The 18,547-nt window shown below is 37.6% G+C and overlaps 2 protein-coding genes across 3 annotated transcripts; one reads left to right on the forward strand and one right to left on the reverse strand.

The window, feature by feature from the left end:
* The first annotated feature begins 1,581 nt into the window (after positions 1 to 1,581).
* LOC131315365 (2-oxoisovalerate dehydrogenase subunit beta 1, mitochondrial) lies at positions 1,582 to 8,126 on the forward strand. The gene is made up of 13 exons (XM_058344541.1): positions 1,582 to 1,973; positions 3,137 to 3,248; positions 3,430 to 3,465; positions 3,598 to 3,657; positions 3,738 to 3,795; positions 3,877 to 3,974; positions 5,447 to 5,536; positions 5,652 to 5,720; positions 5,791 to 5,877; positions 6,239 to 6,334; positions 6,410 to 6,487; positions 7,519 to 7,605; positions 7,695 to 8,126. Exons 1-13 carry the CDS (start codon positions 1,714 to 1,716, stop codon positions 7,728 to 7,730), a joined length of 1,167 nt encoding a protein of 388 aa, XP_058200524.1. The 5' UTR covers positions 1,582 to 1,713; the 3' UTR covers positions 7,731 to 8,126.
* Positions 8,127 to 8,767: 641 nt separating this feature from the next.
* Positions 8,768 to 17,519, reverse strand: LOC131315366 (TATA-box-binding protein 2). 2 transcript variants are annotated; one of them, XM_058344543.1, is made up of 10 exons: positions 17,245 to 17,518; positions 16,746 to 16,845; positions 13,943 to 14,030; positions 13,660 to 13,731; positions 11,405 to 11,455; positions 11,160 to 11,204; positions 10,967 to 11,059; positions 10,278 to 10,379; positions 10,087 to 10,160; positions 8,768 to 9,361 (listed from the first exon to the last, which is right to left on the reverse strand). In XM_058344543.1, coding segments are annotated over exons 2-10 (603 nt in total). In that variant the 5' UTR covers positions 16,823 to 16,845; positions 17,245 to 17,518; the 3' UTR covers positions 8,768 to 9,360. The 2 variants fall into 2 exon arrangements, with proteins under 2 accessions (XP_058200526.1, XP_058200525.1); XM_058344542.1 differs by lacking the exon at positions 8,768 to 9,361 and having other exon boundaries at positions 9,541 to 10,160; positions 17,245 to 17,519.
* Positions 17,520 to 18,547: the final 1,028 nt, after the last annotated feature.

Raw genomic sequence — 18,547 nt, forward strand, 5'->3', positions numbered from 1 at the left:
GATTTACAGTTTGACGTTTCTTTTTCTCATCCCTATCTGCATAATAATGTTGAGCAGGACCTAACCTTTTTCAGTCACTTGAGTTGTCTATATTCATTTACCAGAGATCATTATTAGTTCCACGAGAAGAGTAAATAAGTAATTATACAACCAATTAAGTAATCGATGTATACATTTATTTTTCTGCTTTTTTCTTTCAAGTCATGGTGGGTTGTATATGGAGTTTATTATAGTGTGTGTATATATATATACTCCCTTGGTCTCAAATTTTTTGTCCGGTTCACAAAACGGAGTGTTAAAAATAATACAATTTTTATAAGAAAAAATCAAAAGTTTTTCAACAACTTACTAGATATCAATGAATATTTTTAATTTGTGAAAAAAGTTTGAATTTTTTCTTGAAAAAATTGTATTATTTTTAACACTCCGTTTTGCGGACCGGACAAAGAATTTGGGACGGATGGAGTATATATCTATATTATAAAATAGAGCAGTTTTTGTCTACTCATATAAACCCAACACCATCTACAATTGTCGAATCAAATTTTGAATAGTTTATATCCGTTCATTCGAGAGTATACTTCCTAATATAAAACCTCATAATCTTATGATTGGTAAATTCTTTTAATTAATTGCTTTTAAGTTTTTTTCTTAAAAAAGCTTGATTATCTTTTTGAGTTTAAATCAAATCAATTATTGATTTCCCTTTAAACTTGATTTCCGCACATTCAATTCAATATTTTTTTGCTACATGTGGAAATCAACCTAAAAGGAAACAATTTAAAAGCAATTATGGAATTGAATATAAGGAAATTAACATTAGTGGGAAATCAATTATTGAGTTGATTTAAATTCAGAAAGATAATCAAGTCTTTTAAGGAAAAAACTTAAAAGCAACAATTGAAAGAATTTACCAGTCATAAGGTTAGGAGATTTATATTAGGAAGTATATTCTCGAATTGATAGATATAATCTCTTGAAAATTCGATCCGACGGTTGTAGTGGGTGTTGGGTTTCTAGATTAGAAAATTGAAAATAGCGATGAGAGATCAAAAAAAAAAAAATTGAGATAAAAACTTTTTGTGTTCAAAATGCATTGTTTCGTGTTTTTAGGCACGGATAATTCCTATTATATATAATGCTATAATGATAGAGTAGTCCAAATTTTGTTGATCATTGGGACACAAGGACAAACAACATAGCTCGGGGGGGGGGGGGGAATCGGGGTACATGATTCAGGTGGTTTCGCTGGGTTATAGGGCTCTGTTCCGATTTCTTAAAAAAAGAACTTTTAGAAAATGAATGTAATTTCAAATTTAAAAGTTATGTATTTATGTAAATAATTTTCATACCAATATAGATCTTATTTGATAGATTTCATTAAGATTTTTTAAATGATGCAAAAAAAATTTAATTTTTTTTATTATCATTATATTTGATTTCGGAATTACTTTTTTTTTTTTTTTTTTAAAAAAGATTTAAAAAAAAAACAGGAACGGCACCTTTCTGGGATACCATAAGTTAAATTAAGAAGAGGGATAAGATAGATATAAAAACATGCCTTGTGGAAAAATTTGTGATCTTATTTTATTTTCTAGGGTTATTAGAAAAGTAAAGCGTCCCCAATAATTGGCCATTTTATAGTGGAGTACTACCTTACTCCAACCGGAGAACTGAACTCCGACGAAATCACAAACTCACAAATAACAGTAGATGACGACAACGACGCCGACCAGTTTGAGGAGATTTCGAAGGTTTGATTTCGTTTCTAAATTTACCACTACTAGTTGTAGTAGTAGTCGGAGGGGATTCTCAACGACGACGTCGTCCAGCAGCAGCGCCGGCAGTTGTACTGAATACGCTCTCACTCTCCAGCAGCAGCAGCAGCTAGAGAGTGGAAGTACGGGGAAGTTGATTAACCTCTTCTCAGCCATCAACCAAGCCCTTCACATCGCCTTAGATTCTGATCCTCGGTCGGTATACTTATTAACAACCTACAACTCTCTCTCTCTTGGATTATTTGGAAGATTCGAGTTGGAATTTCTGGTCTCTGACTGATCGTGTAATTTCAGAATTTGATCTTCTTCTTTTTTATTTTATGACTGGTCCAGTCAGCTTACCTGCACCCTAATCCCGACCCGGCCGTTAAGGACCAATCCCTGGCACTGAAATTAAACCTTTAGTAGCTCAAAGTTTTTTTTTTTTTTTTAGCTGGCAGTTGGAGATTTCGAAAATTGATGTTATTTGTGATCCATTAATGAAAGCTAATTTATGTTTCTCTTGGAGGTTTTCATCTGACCTTCCAATTACAGTACTACTTAGTTTTTCTACTTGCTGAAGTTCTTCTAATCAGTGAAGCAAGTTGTGAATCAAGATTTCATTTCATTTCCAGAGATGGGGCCTATGGATAGGGATGAGCTACTACAACCCCAATATTAAGTAAATCATTCTTACAAACTTCTAGCTATCGGTAACGCACTGTTAACTAAAGTTCACAAACTAACGGCTTAATGTAACTAACTCACTTCCTTTACAATCAGTACGAGATGTTTAAAGAACCCTTTCTACGGGTTTCTTTCCTCTTGTATGTGTAGTGCCTTTCCCACTGCCAAGGCACAAATGTTGTAAGTATTTGGAAGGGCCGGGTCAAACCCGCTTGACTCGAAAAGCAAATCCCGATCCATAACCCAAATACTAAGATGGAAAAGAGTCATTGCCTGTCTTGCATTGTTTCCATCGTTCAGGCTCGCCAATACGCTTCTCTACCACCTGGAATAAGCTTATCAACTCCCTCCCAGGTACAGTAGCTTCAAACAGACAGTTTACAACTATTTAACTGTACAACGCAGTAGATATGAAAACTTCCGCGGCTTGGGTTTTGTGGATTCTAGTTGGCATAAGTTCTTATCACACATGTTTAGATTCGTGTTTGAGAGTTGAGAAGTAAATAAGAAGGAACAAACTCCATGAAAATAGTTTTAACAAATGCCTAGAAGGATCTGATAAGCAGCTGCTTTTGCAATACCAAAACTCTAGATTTGTGATGGTAACATGTTCTTACTTCTTACTATATGAACTGAACTGATACCTGTGAGCATCTGCTAAACAGCTAGTTTTCGATACATGTTCTTTACAGTGCTTATGTATTTGGAGAAGATGTGAGCTTTGGTGGAGTATTTCGATGCACCACAGGATTGGCTGATCGATTTGGTAAACAGAGAGTTTTCAATACCCCTCTTTGTGAACAGGTAAACCCATCTTAGAGGCTTTCCTTTATGGTTTGCTGGTATAACTTTCAAGTCCTAAAATTAAACACTAACTTGAGTGCTATAGAAAACCTCGGTGAGAACCCCACACTCGATACCTAGGATCTCTTTCTCTCATAACTACTGTTGTTTGAGATTGTTGTATTTTGTAACTTATATGCAGGGAATTGTTGGATTTGGGATTGGTCTGGCTGCAATGGTAAGCCCATACTTCTGTAGATTCATTGTATAAGCTTCTACATCAAAACCTCCATTGAGATCCTATCTTTTCGTTCATCTTTTCTGGATATTCAAAATTGATAGCTGCAACTTGTGTTACTTCACATGGTAGGGAAACCGAGCTATAGCAGAAATTCAGTTTGCCGATTATATCTACCCAGCATTTGATCAGGCATGCGTCATCCCTGGTGCTAACCTCTAACTAACAACCCTCTCTACTAGAAGTTGGCTAACTGAATTTCTGCTTCGTAGATTGTTAATGAAGCTGCTAAATTCAGATACCGGAGTGGCAATCAGTTTAACTGTGGAGGTATTTTGCTGTTGAATTGGAAGAATAAGGTCAAAATTTTCATGTTTGCATTGATGTGGAGGATTATATATGATTTCTCAGGTTTAACCATAAGAGCACCTTATGGAGCTGTGGGTCATGGAGGGCATTATCACTCACAATCCCCTGAAGCTTTTTTCTGCCACGTTCCTGGCATCAAGGTATATTACCTTCCTCAAAGATATAAGATTTTCTTTTCTATGCTCATTTCATTCCTTCTCCAGAATGAGCAAACACCAACTAGAGTACTTTCTAGTTATCATGGGCTTGTTCGTTTGGGGGTCTCAAAACCCCTACACACGGTCCCCAATAAATTTTCTCTCTCTCTCTCTACTCTTTGCACTTAAAAACCCCCCTCAAAACCCAAACCGAAAAGGGTCATGTCTTAGAATTCTAGGGCGAGGAGCCAACCCATAAGGAGGCTTTACAGAGGCACATTCTGGTGGGAAAGATGATGACTGCGCACAAGAATTTTGTAGACTACCATGGACAAATAATGCTTGACATCCCACCAGATGAAGGACAATAATGTTCGTGTATTTCTCTCGAGATCGGGCAAAAATGCCATGTATTAGGGAAAAAAGAAACATCGCAAAATTTGTCACGGAGGTTGGTAATATCTATACAACGAAAATTATACTTCTGTTTGATTTCCTATACATAACTAGAAGCATTTCCCATTTTTTATTGAATAACTAATCTTGTTGAGGTGAGCCTAGAGCCTCATAAAGTAAGAAAGTGCTGGCCAAATATATTATTGTGGGCACCTTGAGCCTTAGGGAATTGTGGTAGGCATGAAGATGATGCAAGACAAATGCAAGCGGAGAGGGAGAGAGATTAAGTGTCCTCCTTGTAAAGATGAGTGGCTGTGAGGGAGTAGCCTCAGGATCTGTTATGCATGTAGGAGGTTGTTGCATACTAAAGGGTTATAGTGGAGTTGGGCTATGGGTTGGTTCCCAAACCATAGACCAACTAACTCACCTTTGCATCATGTCTCGTGCTTGGGACAAGTGGCAGATCCCAATTGGCTAAGCTACCATGCTCAGACATCGGGTGTTGTATGAAAGAGCTGCAATGGTTAGGTATCCTATGCAGGCTATGTAGCTCACCATGCCAATATTTAGTCAAGTGGAGTATTCGTCAGGGGCGGTGAGGAGAGGATGAGTGGAGTCATGTGAGCGGGGCGCCGGGGCCTGTGCAGTGTGGATGCGTCTGAGAGGATCTGACCAGTAGAGCTGTCCGAGAGACTCCAATGAAGTGGAATACTGGTTCAAGCTGCTTGAGCTACTTTGGATGACATGGTTCGCCACATAATAGATCCAAAATTATGTATCTATGATGATGGGCGATTTCTTAACAAATGACATGATTTTTTTAGCAACTCTCAAATGGCATGATGCTTTCTCTAACTGTTTTGATGAATGGATATTGAAATTGAGTTATGTCAGTTTTGACCATGTTTATGTGTTTATAGCACAAGGCAAACTAAAATGCTTTTATAAAGCACACATTGAGGAAAGTTGGATTTGGTATGTTTTCTCTTAGTACACAAAGCTGGTTGAGGGAACTTGTATTTTGGACAAGTAGCGTATGCAGGCAGTTTCCAAATCTCTCAAAGGTAGTTTCTTTGTAGGTCGTAATTCCAAGAAGCCCAAGCCAAGCAAAAGGGTTATTATTGTCATGCATACGCGACCCAAATCCTGTTGTATTCTTTGAACCAAAGGTATTGCCATATTGCGTTGTATTATATTAATTTCTTCAGGTCATTTGATCTAATCTTATAAATTGGGACTTTTAAAAGATAAGATTGTGATTGATCTGCATATCTGGATTTCCAGTGGCTTTACCGTTTGGCTGTGGAAGAGGTGCCTGAGCATGATTATATGTTGCCTCTATCAGAGGCAGAGGTGCGCTATTTTTAGATCTATGGTGGATTGTGGGTACTGTATCTTATGAAATTGTATGCTTGAAAATCAGGTGATTCGAGAAGGTAGTGACATAACATTGGTGGGGTGGGGAGCTCAGCTCTCTGTCATGGAACAGGCCTGTGTTGAGGCTGAAAAGGTAAATGTGCAATTATTTATGAAGAAGATTTATTTATGTTGTCTAATTCAAGTGTACAATCAGTTAGCCTGAAATTGCCTAACACGTATAATCATTTGGATTGTGGTAAAAAACTAAGAATTACTATTGTCTTACCCTCAAATTACATATACTCATATTATTTTTGTCTTACCCTCGTTTATGTTGTTCGAATTCTTTCAAATGATGCACAATACATTTCTGGTGAAAATCCACAGCTGAAAATATTATTTCCATCAACAGAATCTCATATATGTCAGCATTGTGTTAACTTTGTTTCACCGTTTTGTAGTTTTGCTTTGAGTTGTATTGTTGGTGTGATTTGACACAATAGAGTTTGCAGGAAGGGATTTCTTGCGAACTGATAGACCTAAAAACTCTGTTACCTTGGGACAAGAAAACAGTAGAGGCCTCTGTTTGCAAGACTGGAAGGCTTCTTGTAAGTATCACCAAATATGATTCCCACAAGTGGTGCCCGCAACTGTAGGTGATCTGTCTAGTCTCTTATTTGCAGATTAGTCATGAAGCTCCAGTCACTGGGGGATTTGGCGCTGAAATTTCTGCATCCATTGTCGAACGTTGCTTCTTGAGGGTAAAATTTTGCATCCTTATTCCCGTTCACTTCTTCTTGTTTTTTGTGGATGAGAGCTTTCAGTAAATATTGCTCAGCTTGGATGCCTCCATAAATGCTCATTGCTATGGTTTATAAATTTGACGTAAATGGAGTTTAGACTAAGTAACTTTGCACTCATGTTTACTTCAAATGCCAAGAAATTGTTGATACAGAAATGACCATATACAAGTTATATACAGAACTTCATCCTATTATGACCAATATGAGCTATCGTAATTTGACCCTTAATGGTTCCATTATACTATTTTAAAGCAATTGATTTAGACCAAGAATTACCCGCTAAGAAGAGTGAGAACTATGATGATTTCAACACATGTCAATCACGAGAAATGACAACAGGTTCGCACATAACCAATTAAATTGGTGGGTATCAGGGATCATACAGAATGAAGCCAAAATGGAAGTGAGCCACAAATTACTGACTCTGAGGAAATAAGAGATGCAGACATGGAAGTAGAGGACTGTACTGTGTAGTTCCTCTGATGAAACAATTTGCACAAAACCAAAGTTGTGGATATTGATGGTAGTGGATAGGATGCAGAAATCATAAGTATTCACAGGGTACTGTAATCCAAAGGCTAACCAAATGAGCTAAAAAGAAACTCGTATAACATTCATAGAAGCCACAAGCGCATTAAATCTGATGTATAATATGATGGAAGTGTTTGTTTTTACGAACTTGTGTTTTCTTCTGTGTTGTAAGGTGGCTTATGAAAAAAACAACCAAAGCAGAATATTAAATAGTGTAAACCTTAATCTTCCATCTTGTGGTCATTCCTAATTTTTCCAGTTACTGTTAACTTTGATTACTTGCATTCTACTTAACAAGACTACACAAGTGGACCATCTACCACTTGCAGCATTCTAGTTCATGCTATGCTGTATGATTAGCTGCACTTGCTCTGTGTTTAAAATATGGATGGTGCTCGATGGGTTGATTTCTTTACCTGTTGTCTAATCTTGAGAACTAATTTGACCTGCTTTTGCAGTTAGAAGCTCCAGTGGCAAGAATTTGCGGTCTGGACACTCCTTTTCCTCTTGTTTTTGAACCCTTCTACATGCCAACCAAGAACAAGGTTGCGAGTTTCCAAAACGCTTTACACTGGATTAACTAGAGCTTATGCTATTGTTGCTAACAAATGAACTGTTACCTTTTTGGATGCAGATATTGGACGCAATCAAATCGACAGTGAATTACTAGTGACAGATTTGATTCATCAATGCCATCAGCCTATGGCAAAAAAATCATGCTTGCTTAGAGATGAAAGGTGGAAATAATGAAATGGAAAAGCGGGGGGAGAGAATAAGAAAAGAGCACTTTCCCGACTTTTTGTTTCTCCTGACCAACTTATTTCACATTGTATGTTACTACAAAATAAAAGTATGGTACTCACTTCAATAAAAGTATATTCACGATTCTGCTTGAAAACACTAATGATCTTATGCAGTGCACTTGTTAGATAAATTTTGGTTTCTCGGCATATGAGATGGCATGCGCAAGGGGCCATAATATGTTACTAGTAGTCTCAAACCTTGACCTTATTTCCGCAGATCATTTGCCTTGTTGGAGTAGTGAATGTGGAATCAGTTTTTAATATGTCAATGAATCGGGAAGAGATAGAGGTTAGTATTCCATTTTTTTTTCCCTAGCAAAAGATCATCCCGGTTATATTGATATGAAAACAAAGCACTACTAAAACAACAAAACAAAATACAACATAAAACAAAAACAAAGATAAAAGCTGCAAGGAGATAACCCATTGATCTACTCATTGAGGTGGGTGGAGAGTCCATGAAATCTGGAGTGGTAAGCTTGTTTCCATGGCAGGATCGGTCCCAGATCAATTGCAAATTACATTGTTGCAGTTGAAAAGCCCCAAAATCCATCGACGATCGGATTCAAGAGTCAAAACCCATATTTCGTTCCTCATAGTTGGGCCTTGGGCCTCCACAGTCCAAAAATGATGGGGAGGGTCTCAAAACCCATTGAGGCAGGCTCTCAAAACTCACTCCTCCCTCCAGCTGCCTTCACAATTTGGAAAATTTTCACTCTTGGGATTAACTCTAGCTATCACTGTCCACCACCTGTTTCTCTTTCTTGGTCTTCTTGTGCTCTGCTCCTGTTCTCTTGCATACTGATTTTAATCTAACATGATTTCCTTACAAACTTGATGAATATATTTCTAGAGAGAGTAGTTAGTATCAATAAAGAACTTAAAAAGGGCGAGAAAAGGAGGATTTTGGTAGAAGTATGCAAAGAGCAGCTAAAATATCTGAAGCGATAGCAAATTCTTTACAAGTTCATGAATGTTAAAAGTGTTTCAGTGTAATAACCAAAGCCCTTACTATACTCGTTTTTAGAATACCCAAAACGTAATAGCTGCAGATTATGTCAACACATCGAGGTCTTATCACTACAAACACATTGAAAACTACAAACACAACGGGATTTTTCCTGTCGTTTTATACACCGATCACCTTGGATGGCCAATTATTGCATCTGCAAATGAAACAACTGATATAACCTTGAAAATGCTCTAAGAGAAGTTCAAATCAAGTACTGTGGACTGTGGAGAAACAAGTTTGCAGCGGCTTTCAAAAGCCTACGGAGTTGATGCTACAGGAGATCCAAAACAAAACGACAAATAAATTGCCATGGTCCTGATTTTAATCATGTCAATGTTTTTCTTGAACGCCATGAGTTACGAACTGATCGCCAACTTCCCTTCATCTATTTACAGTAGCCCGGGTTCAGCAATCGGAACGTCGAATTCATGAACACTACTCTCAAGACTTCTTGCAGATACTGTCAGTTCCCCATCCCCAAAAAATCTGCCACAGATTGAATACACAAATTAGATTAGTTAACCTTTCAACAAGATATGTCCAAATTACATCACCGAGTAGTATAACTAGTATTCCCGTCTACACCAACAGACTTACAGTCATTTTGTATATTCCTTAATTTGTCCACTTACAACATGCCTCGGACCAATGTATAGAAAAGTTAACAGTAATTTAATAAATAGATTAGACAGTTGGCAATAAATACAAGGTCCTAATCAAATTCAGATTATCATGCAGCTGGAAACTTCAAGTCAGAATAAAAATACAGAGTGATAACTAGACTCTTAAAACTGCCAAAACACCATCCATTTAGCCGATTGTTCAGTCTTCCTTGTGTGATTCAGCAATAACTCTTGAATATTGTTGGTTGGCATACCCTAATGTAGGAGCTTGAAAAATACCCTAATGGAAGAGCTTGAAAAAAAATCAAAACTCTACTCTCCCACCAACGTACTCATGTCATCTTTTAACTTTGTACTAAACCAAGGAACTGTGGGGGGCACTAATGGCATTCTATCAGAAAGATCAAAATGAAGCAAGAAAAACAAGGTAGGGTAGCAAATTGGGAAGGCATCTGACTTCAAGTCTACATCCAAACATACATACCCACACCAAAGCAGTGAGTGCTGGGAAAGTAGAGTGCAATGAAAGTTAATCCCCTAATCGAAAGATTCAAGTTCGGACCACTAGTGTAATGTAAATGGCCATACCATTGCTGAACTTTTCTGAACTCGGTGAGAACTGGGTATATATTCTCGAAGGCAGTATAAGTCTCTTCTCTCACCTAAAGAGTAAGGAGAAACACAGAAGTACATAATTTATCGACAGCAAAAATAACATACAGAACCAGAAACATTGCACAGCAAAACAAATCGATAACTGGGGTATGGTATCTCCTCACCTTCGCTCCTGTAAGAACAATTTTCCCAGAAACAAATATAAGCAGCACAATTTTCGGTTGTTTCATCCGATATATCAGTCCGGGGAACAGCTCTGGTTCATACTGTATCCACAAAGCTGAGCCATAATCAGTGCTGTAACTAGAAAGATTGTGATGAAATTGCCTTAGTTGAGAAGACTCGAACCATGACATGACCATTAACATTTCCAGCAAAGTTGCAAATAAGTTTAGCAATTGTTAAAGCATTCAACTTAAAACCAATTTGGCAATGAGCGAAGAGGCTGCCTAGGCTCATATAATAGTTTTGGAGGTTATAATCAATGTTCTAAAAGTCAATAGGCGCAAGTCGAGCGGTCGGCCACCTTCGAGCGGATTAATTGGCGATTAATCGGTGCATATTAATTAGTAATCGGCAATTAATCTTTAGTTGGACCTAATCTGATAGGCCCCGCCAGCGATTAATCGCCGATTAATTCCTTGTTTTAGAACATTGGTTGTAATTAACAAATGTGGGACAAGCTCTAACAACAAAACTACTGAAAGTGAAAATTCAACTTACTGCACAACCTTAACACTCACTCCTGTTATTATTCATGTATTGCAAAAACAATTCCATTTGCAGGCCTAAATTTTATGGGAAGACCCAAACACAACAAGTACTAAGTACAATACTCGCTCTCAATACTTACACTTGAGAAAGCACCATGGGAGTATGCAAGGCCTTCAAGTCTAATTGGAAATTTTACATCACATGAGCCAACTATGTTCTGAATCTTGAAATCCTATGAGGAAAAAAGTAAAATGTATCAAAATATCAAATATCTAGTTGGATAAAGGAACAACCATATTGTGACTGTGGTGCATGCTTTGATGAGCAAATACCTTGAATTTAGCTGGAAAACCAAGCTTTTGTATGATTCGAGCATACTGCAAAGCAAAAATTACACACCATCATCACAATGCATCTCCTTAAGGAAAAATAACAAAAAGCATCCATACTGCCTCCTTAATAGAAAGCAATTATCACTAAAGAAGACAGGATAGAAGGCTCATCATGCTACTCTGAACCTTGTACGGCCAAAGAGTTCAATGTTTATTGTTAAAGTTAACACAGCTTTATTATATACCTTCCGTGCTGCCAATTTTGACTGCTGTTCACTTTTTGCTCCAGTACAAACCTGAAGTCACATGATAAATCAGGACTGAAGCATTAGAAAGGATAGCCAACCAATTTGAAAGGACACTCATTCTAAAGAATCAAGCCAATATGGACTTTTCCAAATAGAAACAATAAAGAACGATGTGAACCTTTGACAGACAATTGCCAAAAAAGTATGATGAAAAAGCTTCACAAGCAAATTAAGTTGTGCATTTTATTTCCAAGGATCAAAGTAACAAAAATCGTGCTTATTTGTAGGTGATAAGAACCTGTTACTCAATTTAAACTGTCAGCGAACTTTTGCAGTTTACATCAGTTGCTTAACAGCTGCTGACTGTGCATGTAAATGCAATACGCTACTTGGAACATGGAAGTTTAGGGAAGACCGGAATTGCAACAAACCCCAAGTCTGGGTGGCCGATGCCCATAAGGGCTGTGCTACTGGAACACTTGATTGAGATGAAGGTTTGCGATGAAATGGCCATACTCAGTTTGAGCTCGCCTAGGATATAGTATAGGGTGTTTTCTCCTGACTGCATAATTATGAATGTTTCTGGTTTATCATGCAGCTTTTTCACAATATCCACTTGTTACATTATGTGTTACCTTGTTGAGAGTTTCTGGAATAACAGACCTAACACTATCTTATTTGTCACCAAATAGTACCACCGAAAGCCATCTCACCAGAACCGCTAATTAATAACCGCAGTCTTCATTCCATGTGCATTGCCACACCCATCCCCTCCAGCGAAGAAACAAAATCTTCTCAGACTAGGCTTCTCTGTCATGTATTGTTATTATCACACTTTTGATAGTGTCGTTTCATCAATATCTCCTAGCAGATTATGAGTAACAAGTTTAATCAACTCCCAAGAGAACATGTGTATCTTCTGCTGGAATTGATGACGACAGTGCTCGAAAACTACCTTCGACTAGGGATATGACACGTAAGCTAATAAGCATGCATACGGACAGGTTGGAAACAAGTCATTTCTCAAAATAGGACATTGACACATTGGGGACAAGTCGAACGCCTAGTACTATTATACACATATCAAAAGTTCAACGGACAAGAAGCGTAAGGCTAAGGATAAAAAACGCCAATAATGTTAACATTAAGAAGATACAACAAATGTTCAAAAAAAAGAAGATACAACAAGAATTGCTGATAAAAATTCGAGAACTAGGCATCAATGGTGTATTTATCACTCCCTTTCACAATTGCAATATGAGTCCTAATATGCTTCCACTCTGTCTTACTGTGGCCAAGAGTATCCCTATCATGTCCCAAAGTCTACAGCTAAAATAAGTAACAATAAAATCAGATGAATATGTTTGAAGGTGTCTAACTGTCCGAAACCCATAGTGAGGATGTTATGTGAAAAACAGTGCTATCAAATGGGTACACGACTGCAAGTACAGCATCTAACATATTACTTGGGCTCCACAAGAGAAAAATCCTGCATTTTCGGCCGGAAAGTTTAGAGCCTATCTCAATATCCTTTTGGGATAGGACAAGCTCGTAAAATTTTGGGCTGAAGTTCAGTATAAATAGAGCATAACCCAAGACACTCAACCAGAAACGCAGGAAAGCTCCAATGCAACAAAACTTTCGCCCTCTTCATTACAATGTAATAACTGCAAGAAGTCATAGTATATTTTCTAAACACAGATAATTGAATTCACTTCCCTTTCAAAAATAAACCATTTGCATAGATATCCATCCCTTCTCAATAAGGCACCACAAATTACTATAAACGGCAAGGTAAGACACACCAAACAACAATTCATAAGAAGATGTACACTAAGAGTTGTACTTGTAATGGTGATTCTTTTAGTCTCAATCAAATGTCATAACCTGTTCATATCAAATTAGCTTGGCTTTTAAAGATGAAATCAACCTTGATTAATCCTAAAGTATTAAAACAGTCTCAACTATCCAGGAGGCAAAAAGCATCTCTACAATAAATAACACCATAATCCACTGTCCGCCAGACATGAAAACCTCTATACCAACTTCAGATGACAATGTGGTGAAAAGCTCAAAAACAAAAAGAGAAGATTCCACCACCAGGGCAAGAATCAGACAATTTTCAAAACAAGAGGGAACATAAAGTAAATAATACCACTAACAAAACACTTGCAAATTGTTTATAGAATTCTAGAAGCACCAAACAATTTGGAACTCAACCGTATCCATCACCATAATAATGTGGAACTCACCATTTTTCCAGAAGCAAAAATTAATGCTGTTGTTTTTGGTTCTCTTATCCTCATAATTACAGCAGCAAAACGCTGCAAAAGGAAAGCAAAAAGTAAATGATTTTTAAATAATCATCAAAGATTGAGCAACATAGGAAACAGAAAATAACTTCTACCACAAATAAATAAAGTACAACTAAACTTCTTAAACCTTCAACCCTCAATCCAGTCTCAGGCAAATTTGCAAGATGGTATTCCAAGTATAAATTGAAGGACTCAAACGCCAATTTCACTAACTGCATACCTTGGGATTGTATTCTGCGTTTCGAGCTTGAAGTGCAATGGCCTTAAGATCCAACTTGCAGTCTAAGTTGACTGTTGACACAATGTTCCTAAATGCACAAACATATCTTGTTATTAAGATCAAAATCAATGGTTCAATGATAAAGGAGAAAAGGTATTGCTAAAATGGGAAACATGTTAACAAATTGTATGGCATGGAATGGGCACGAAATAGATGCCTGACATATCATCAAAGGATAACAAATAAAGGAACTTATATTAACCCATCAGTAGCACCAGAGATTACCCATTTTCCAAGTCAATATACATGATTGTTATGCTAGTACAAGTGTACAACCAACACTGACACATGAGCCCCCAGATGGAAACGTTTACATGTATCAGGAGCATGTAATCAATGAAATGATCAAACTAATAAAAGCAAATAAACTGACCAACCAAGCAGCACCAATATTAAAACAATAACCACGGTTACGAAAATCTTGCCAAATCACATACAAATGGGGAAATCTTGCCAAATCACCCAATAGCCGATCAAACAAATGTCAAAACACCCAATACCTCACATTCTCATTGACTCTCTTTTCTAACGAAACTGAAGAGTCGAAGGGGATTGACACTAGAAATAGCTTCTTCAACCAGCTCTACTTGCTTGCTAAATGCTTCTTTAGCGTCAACAAGCATCTAAATACAAACTATAGAAACTCTCAACCCGAGTAGATGGTCACCAGGAGTCAGTCAATTATCGAAGTGTCAACTTGACCCCTAACGGGTAAAACATGAAGCCCTCATTTATGGTCCAAGTTAAGTTATATGGCCTCTTCTTTGCGTCATAAGTACCGCTGTCAAACAAAAAGACACTTAGGTAGGTTTATAGGGGTTCGAAACGAGTGGTTTAACATCCACCTCACAAGCATATGTAGTAATTCCAGTTCATCATATTTAATTTGATAGAGAATACTTAAATGTTTTCTGTTTTCATTTTTAACTCACATGTGGGGTTTGTCCACATTTGATTTTTCGTTAAGTTGTCACATGCTAAGCGCATGAATTTCTATTTCATGTTCAGATTAGCAAATAGGTTGGTGACAGCAAGCGAGGGTAGGGATTCTCTCAAGTTCCAACAAATACAGCTCTCTCGTACTTGCAGGCAGGCGCTGAATAGAAAGAAAACCCTAGCGGTTGGTTTTCTTCCCTTCTCTCTGTCCCTCCTTTCTCCTCTGGATCTGTTCTCTCTACATCTGATCCTGCTGCACCTCTCCTTGACTGTTTCTACTTCTTTCTGCCTTTCTTCTATTTTTCTACATCCCACCCTCTCTCCCATACCTTATGCTGCAGATGCTGCAACTGCTGAATCTCTCTTTTCCAATACTGCTGCCTTTTACCATTTTTTGCTCCTTTTTTTCTCCACCCCTCCGGTGCCGATTCTGGAACTGCGGTGTTCATGCCCTCCCTTATTGACAGGATTAGTTTCAAGAACGTGTAATGAACTACTCTTGTGCTAGTGCTCTGTGGTATAATTAACTTCAATAGATGGGTTAATACCGAAATATCTCACTTATTATGAGGCCGTGATTAGTTTAATGGTGGAGTGATGTCTAAGTAAATATGCTATACATGCTGAATCTTAAAGAGTTTGGCTGAATCTACGAAGTGTTCTGCTTTGCATCAGTTTAGACTATTTTGTGATTTTTAAAGAATTACATGAGCCAGATGCAATATCAATAACTCAGTTACCCAAATAAGTCAAAACTTAACAAGGTTACAAAACTAAGGCTCAATTGTATGATTGTATCCAATAGTTTGAGCGTATCAAGACAATAGGATACCCCTTTATTGAATAGCCTTCTTCGAGATAGCAGCACTTGCATTTAAACCAATACCCATGCAGAAAAGGCCACCAAAGATAGGAAGTGTTGACCACCACTATTATCATTGCGTAACTCCGATATTTATTGTCTTTCAAGGAACCAACTTCTTTCAGGGTAGCTACACCAATTGAATTACTTTTACAACCATCACAACGGCATATAATTATCATTAATCTATGGGTCTGGCGAGATTACTGTTTATTACAGGCTTGACTACATATGTCCAACAATAAATAAATTCTCAATGATGGTTTGTGCTCGATCACCAACTAAGCTTTCCATGATTGCTCAAAGGATGGGAGCTAGTTCACCTATTCCAAACTTGCAAGACCAAACTAGCAAGGAATTCATCTAAGTCATAATGAAACCTTTCAACAAGTAATCACTAGTCCGAATTTGAGTGCATAAGAATGTAGTCATTTTCTTTCACTGCCCAATGGATAAGACAACATCATGTAAACGCTAAAACAAATTATATAACTAACTTTCAGAAGTTATGGCTAACTGTTCCTCCTTGGTAGTTAGATGACTACGTCATTAAACATATTTTAGTTTTCGTCACAAACACCATGTGCTCGAGTAAATAAAACATACCATGCACAAGCTCGGTTGATTTACAGAAGCCTACAATTTTAATACACATAGATAAGCCAATATTTTAGGCTTGACTCCACAATTCTAATTAACACACACACAGATGTAACTGTAAGGTTGCCCAATCTGACCACGTGGTCACACGTTTTAGTCACGGAAACACTCCGCTTGCAGGGTAAATCCAACCCTTCCCCACACCCTGCAATAGCGGGAGCGTGGGTAGACCCTTTACATATATTGATATTGATATGTGTGTATGCCCCTCAAACCAATCATGTGCCACTCTATGACGTGGAAACGAGAACTGATTGAGGAGTGGATTGGTGGGAAGTGACTCACTGGAGAGTTGGAACGATTCCAGAAGGGTGCTTGGAACGATCCACTGGTTGGCTCCCTTCCAACAGTTGATCTGCCATTGGGTTATTTGAGAACAGCGCTCCTATCTCATTCGAAACAAGTAACAACGTATCAGGAAACAAATTTAAACGACTGTAAGAAACCAGTTTCCAGTTTTTCCCACAATATTTTGAGAACTTCCAGCGCAGAAACTCAAGTCAACAAAGAAAAATAAAAGGAAAAAGTAAGTATACAAGTATATGATTAAAACTCAAAAACTAGTTTGAGAGAGAACTAAGGGTATGGGGGTAAGTGAACCTGAAGTAAAATTCTGAAAATTTCTGATAAAGGGTTTTAATCGACAATGAAAGAAACTTTTGAGGTTTTCAAATCAAAATCAAGAACCCAAACCCAAGTGAGGAAAGAAGGAAAACCAGAAAATCTGATGATACAGAAAGTGAAGATCTGAAATCGGCGAGAGAAATCCACAGAAAGATCAGACCTTCTATGATGGGGAATAATTAAGTCAAAATCAAAATCTAGGGTTTCTTTGGTAGCTCAAGAGATTCAGAAGGAGATGTCTCGTGGATTTGTAGGTGATACGACTGAGAAAAATCGAAAATAGAGCGGGTAAGATTTTGAAAAGGGTTGTCTTTTATATGGGAAGGGAGATTTATAGGAGGGCTGGGTTTGAGAGAGAGGGATTTGAGAGGGAGGGGGAGGAGAGAGAGGCGTTCTGAGGTTGTGAGGAGAGAGAGGCCTGGAGAGAGAATGAAGGATGTGAGGTGGTGTCGTGGCTCTTACCCACTTGCCTTTACCTGTCTTTCCCAAAATAACCTCGTTAACATCGGATGTGGGATCCGTGTGGAGGGCATATTAGTAAAGGAGGAAGGAAGAGTTTTACCAGCATAGGTCTCGTACTACGTAGCATTTTGATTGACGACCAACGATCCTTTGCGGTCGTGTCATTCCTCCATGTTTATCTTGTCTTGCACTTGCACTACCCTTCCCCTTCCCTAAACATGTTTTCTTTACCTCGTTACTGTCAAAGGAGAGGCTCGAAGTTCGAGTCTATAAAAAGACGATGAATCCTCTTAAATTGTTACTAAACTCATTAATTTTTTGCTAACTCATTCATGCATACAATATTAACAATAAATAAATAAATTCTAAATGCATGAAATTTCAGTAGTTGAATAAGTTCACGAATTTAGAGTCTCACAAAAAATAGATTTTTTTTTGCCACAAAGAAGAAGATGCCATTAGCTACCATTGATTTGTTTGGCACACAAACTGGAGTGTTGTTTTTGCGTAATATTCTAGAATTGTTTCTGGAGAGTTAGATATCTACTGTTCTTTCGTTGGCATCGATGCAAGAACAAATCCTTATTCAAAAAATAAGCACAAATAACTATGGTTACAACTTTCACGTTATTGAGATGTGAAATAAATTCTACCATGTCAGACTTTTGATGCTATTTCTGTATGTTTCTTTTTTGTTTCTTTATGTGTTTTGCACACAAACTTTAACATGGTACTTTTTTTATCGCCTCAACGAACATGTCCAACTGTTGTGTTGTTTCTGTGTGGAGTTTGACCATTGTATCCGGAGAGGTAGATGTCCACTGTGCTTTCATTGACATCGATGCAAGGACAAATCCTTATTTTTAAAAACATAATACTCGCAACTAGCTCTGGCTACAACTTTCACATTTTTAAATGTGAAATATATTCTATCCTTATCATTAAAAACAAAATACTCACAACTAGCCCTGGTTATAACCTTCACGTCATTGAAGTGAGAA

This window comes from Rhododendron vialii, chromosome 13a (assembly GCF_030253575.1).
Source record: "Rhododendron vialii isolate Sample 1 chromosome 13a, ASM3025357v1".
NCBI lineage: Eukaryota > Viridiplantae > Streptophyta > Magnoliopsida > Ericales > Ericaceae > Rhododendron > Rhododendron vialii.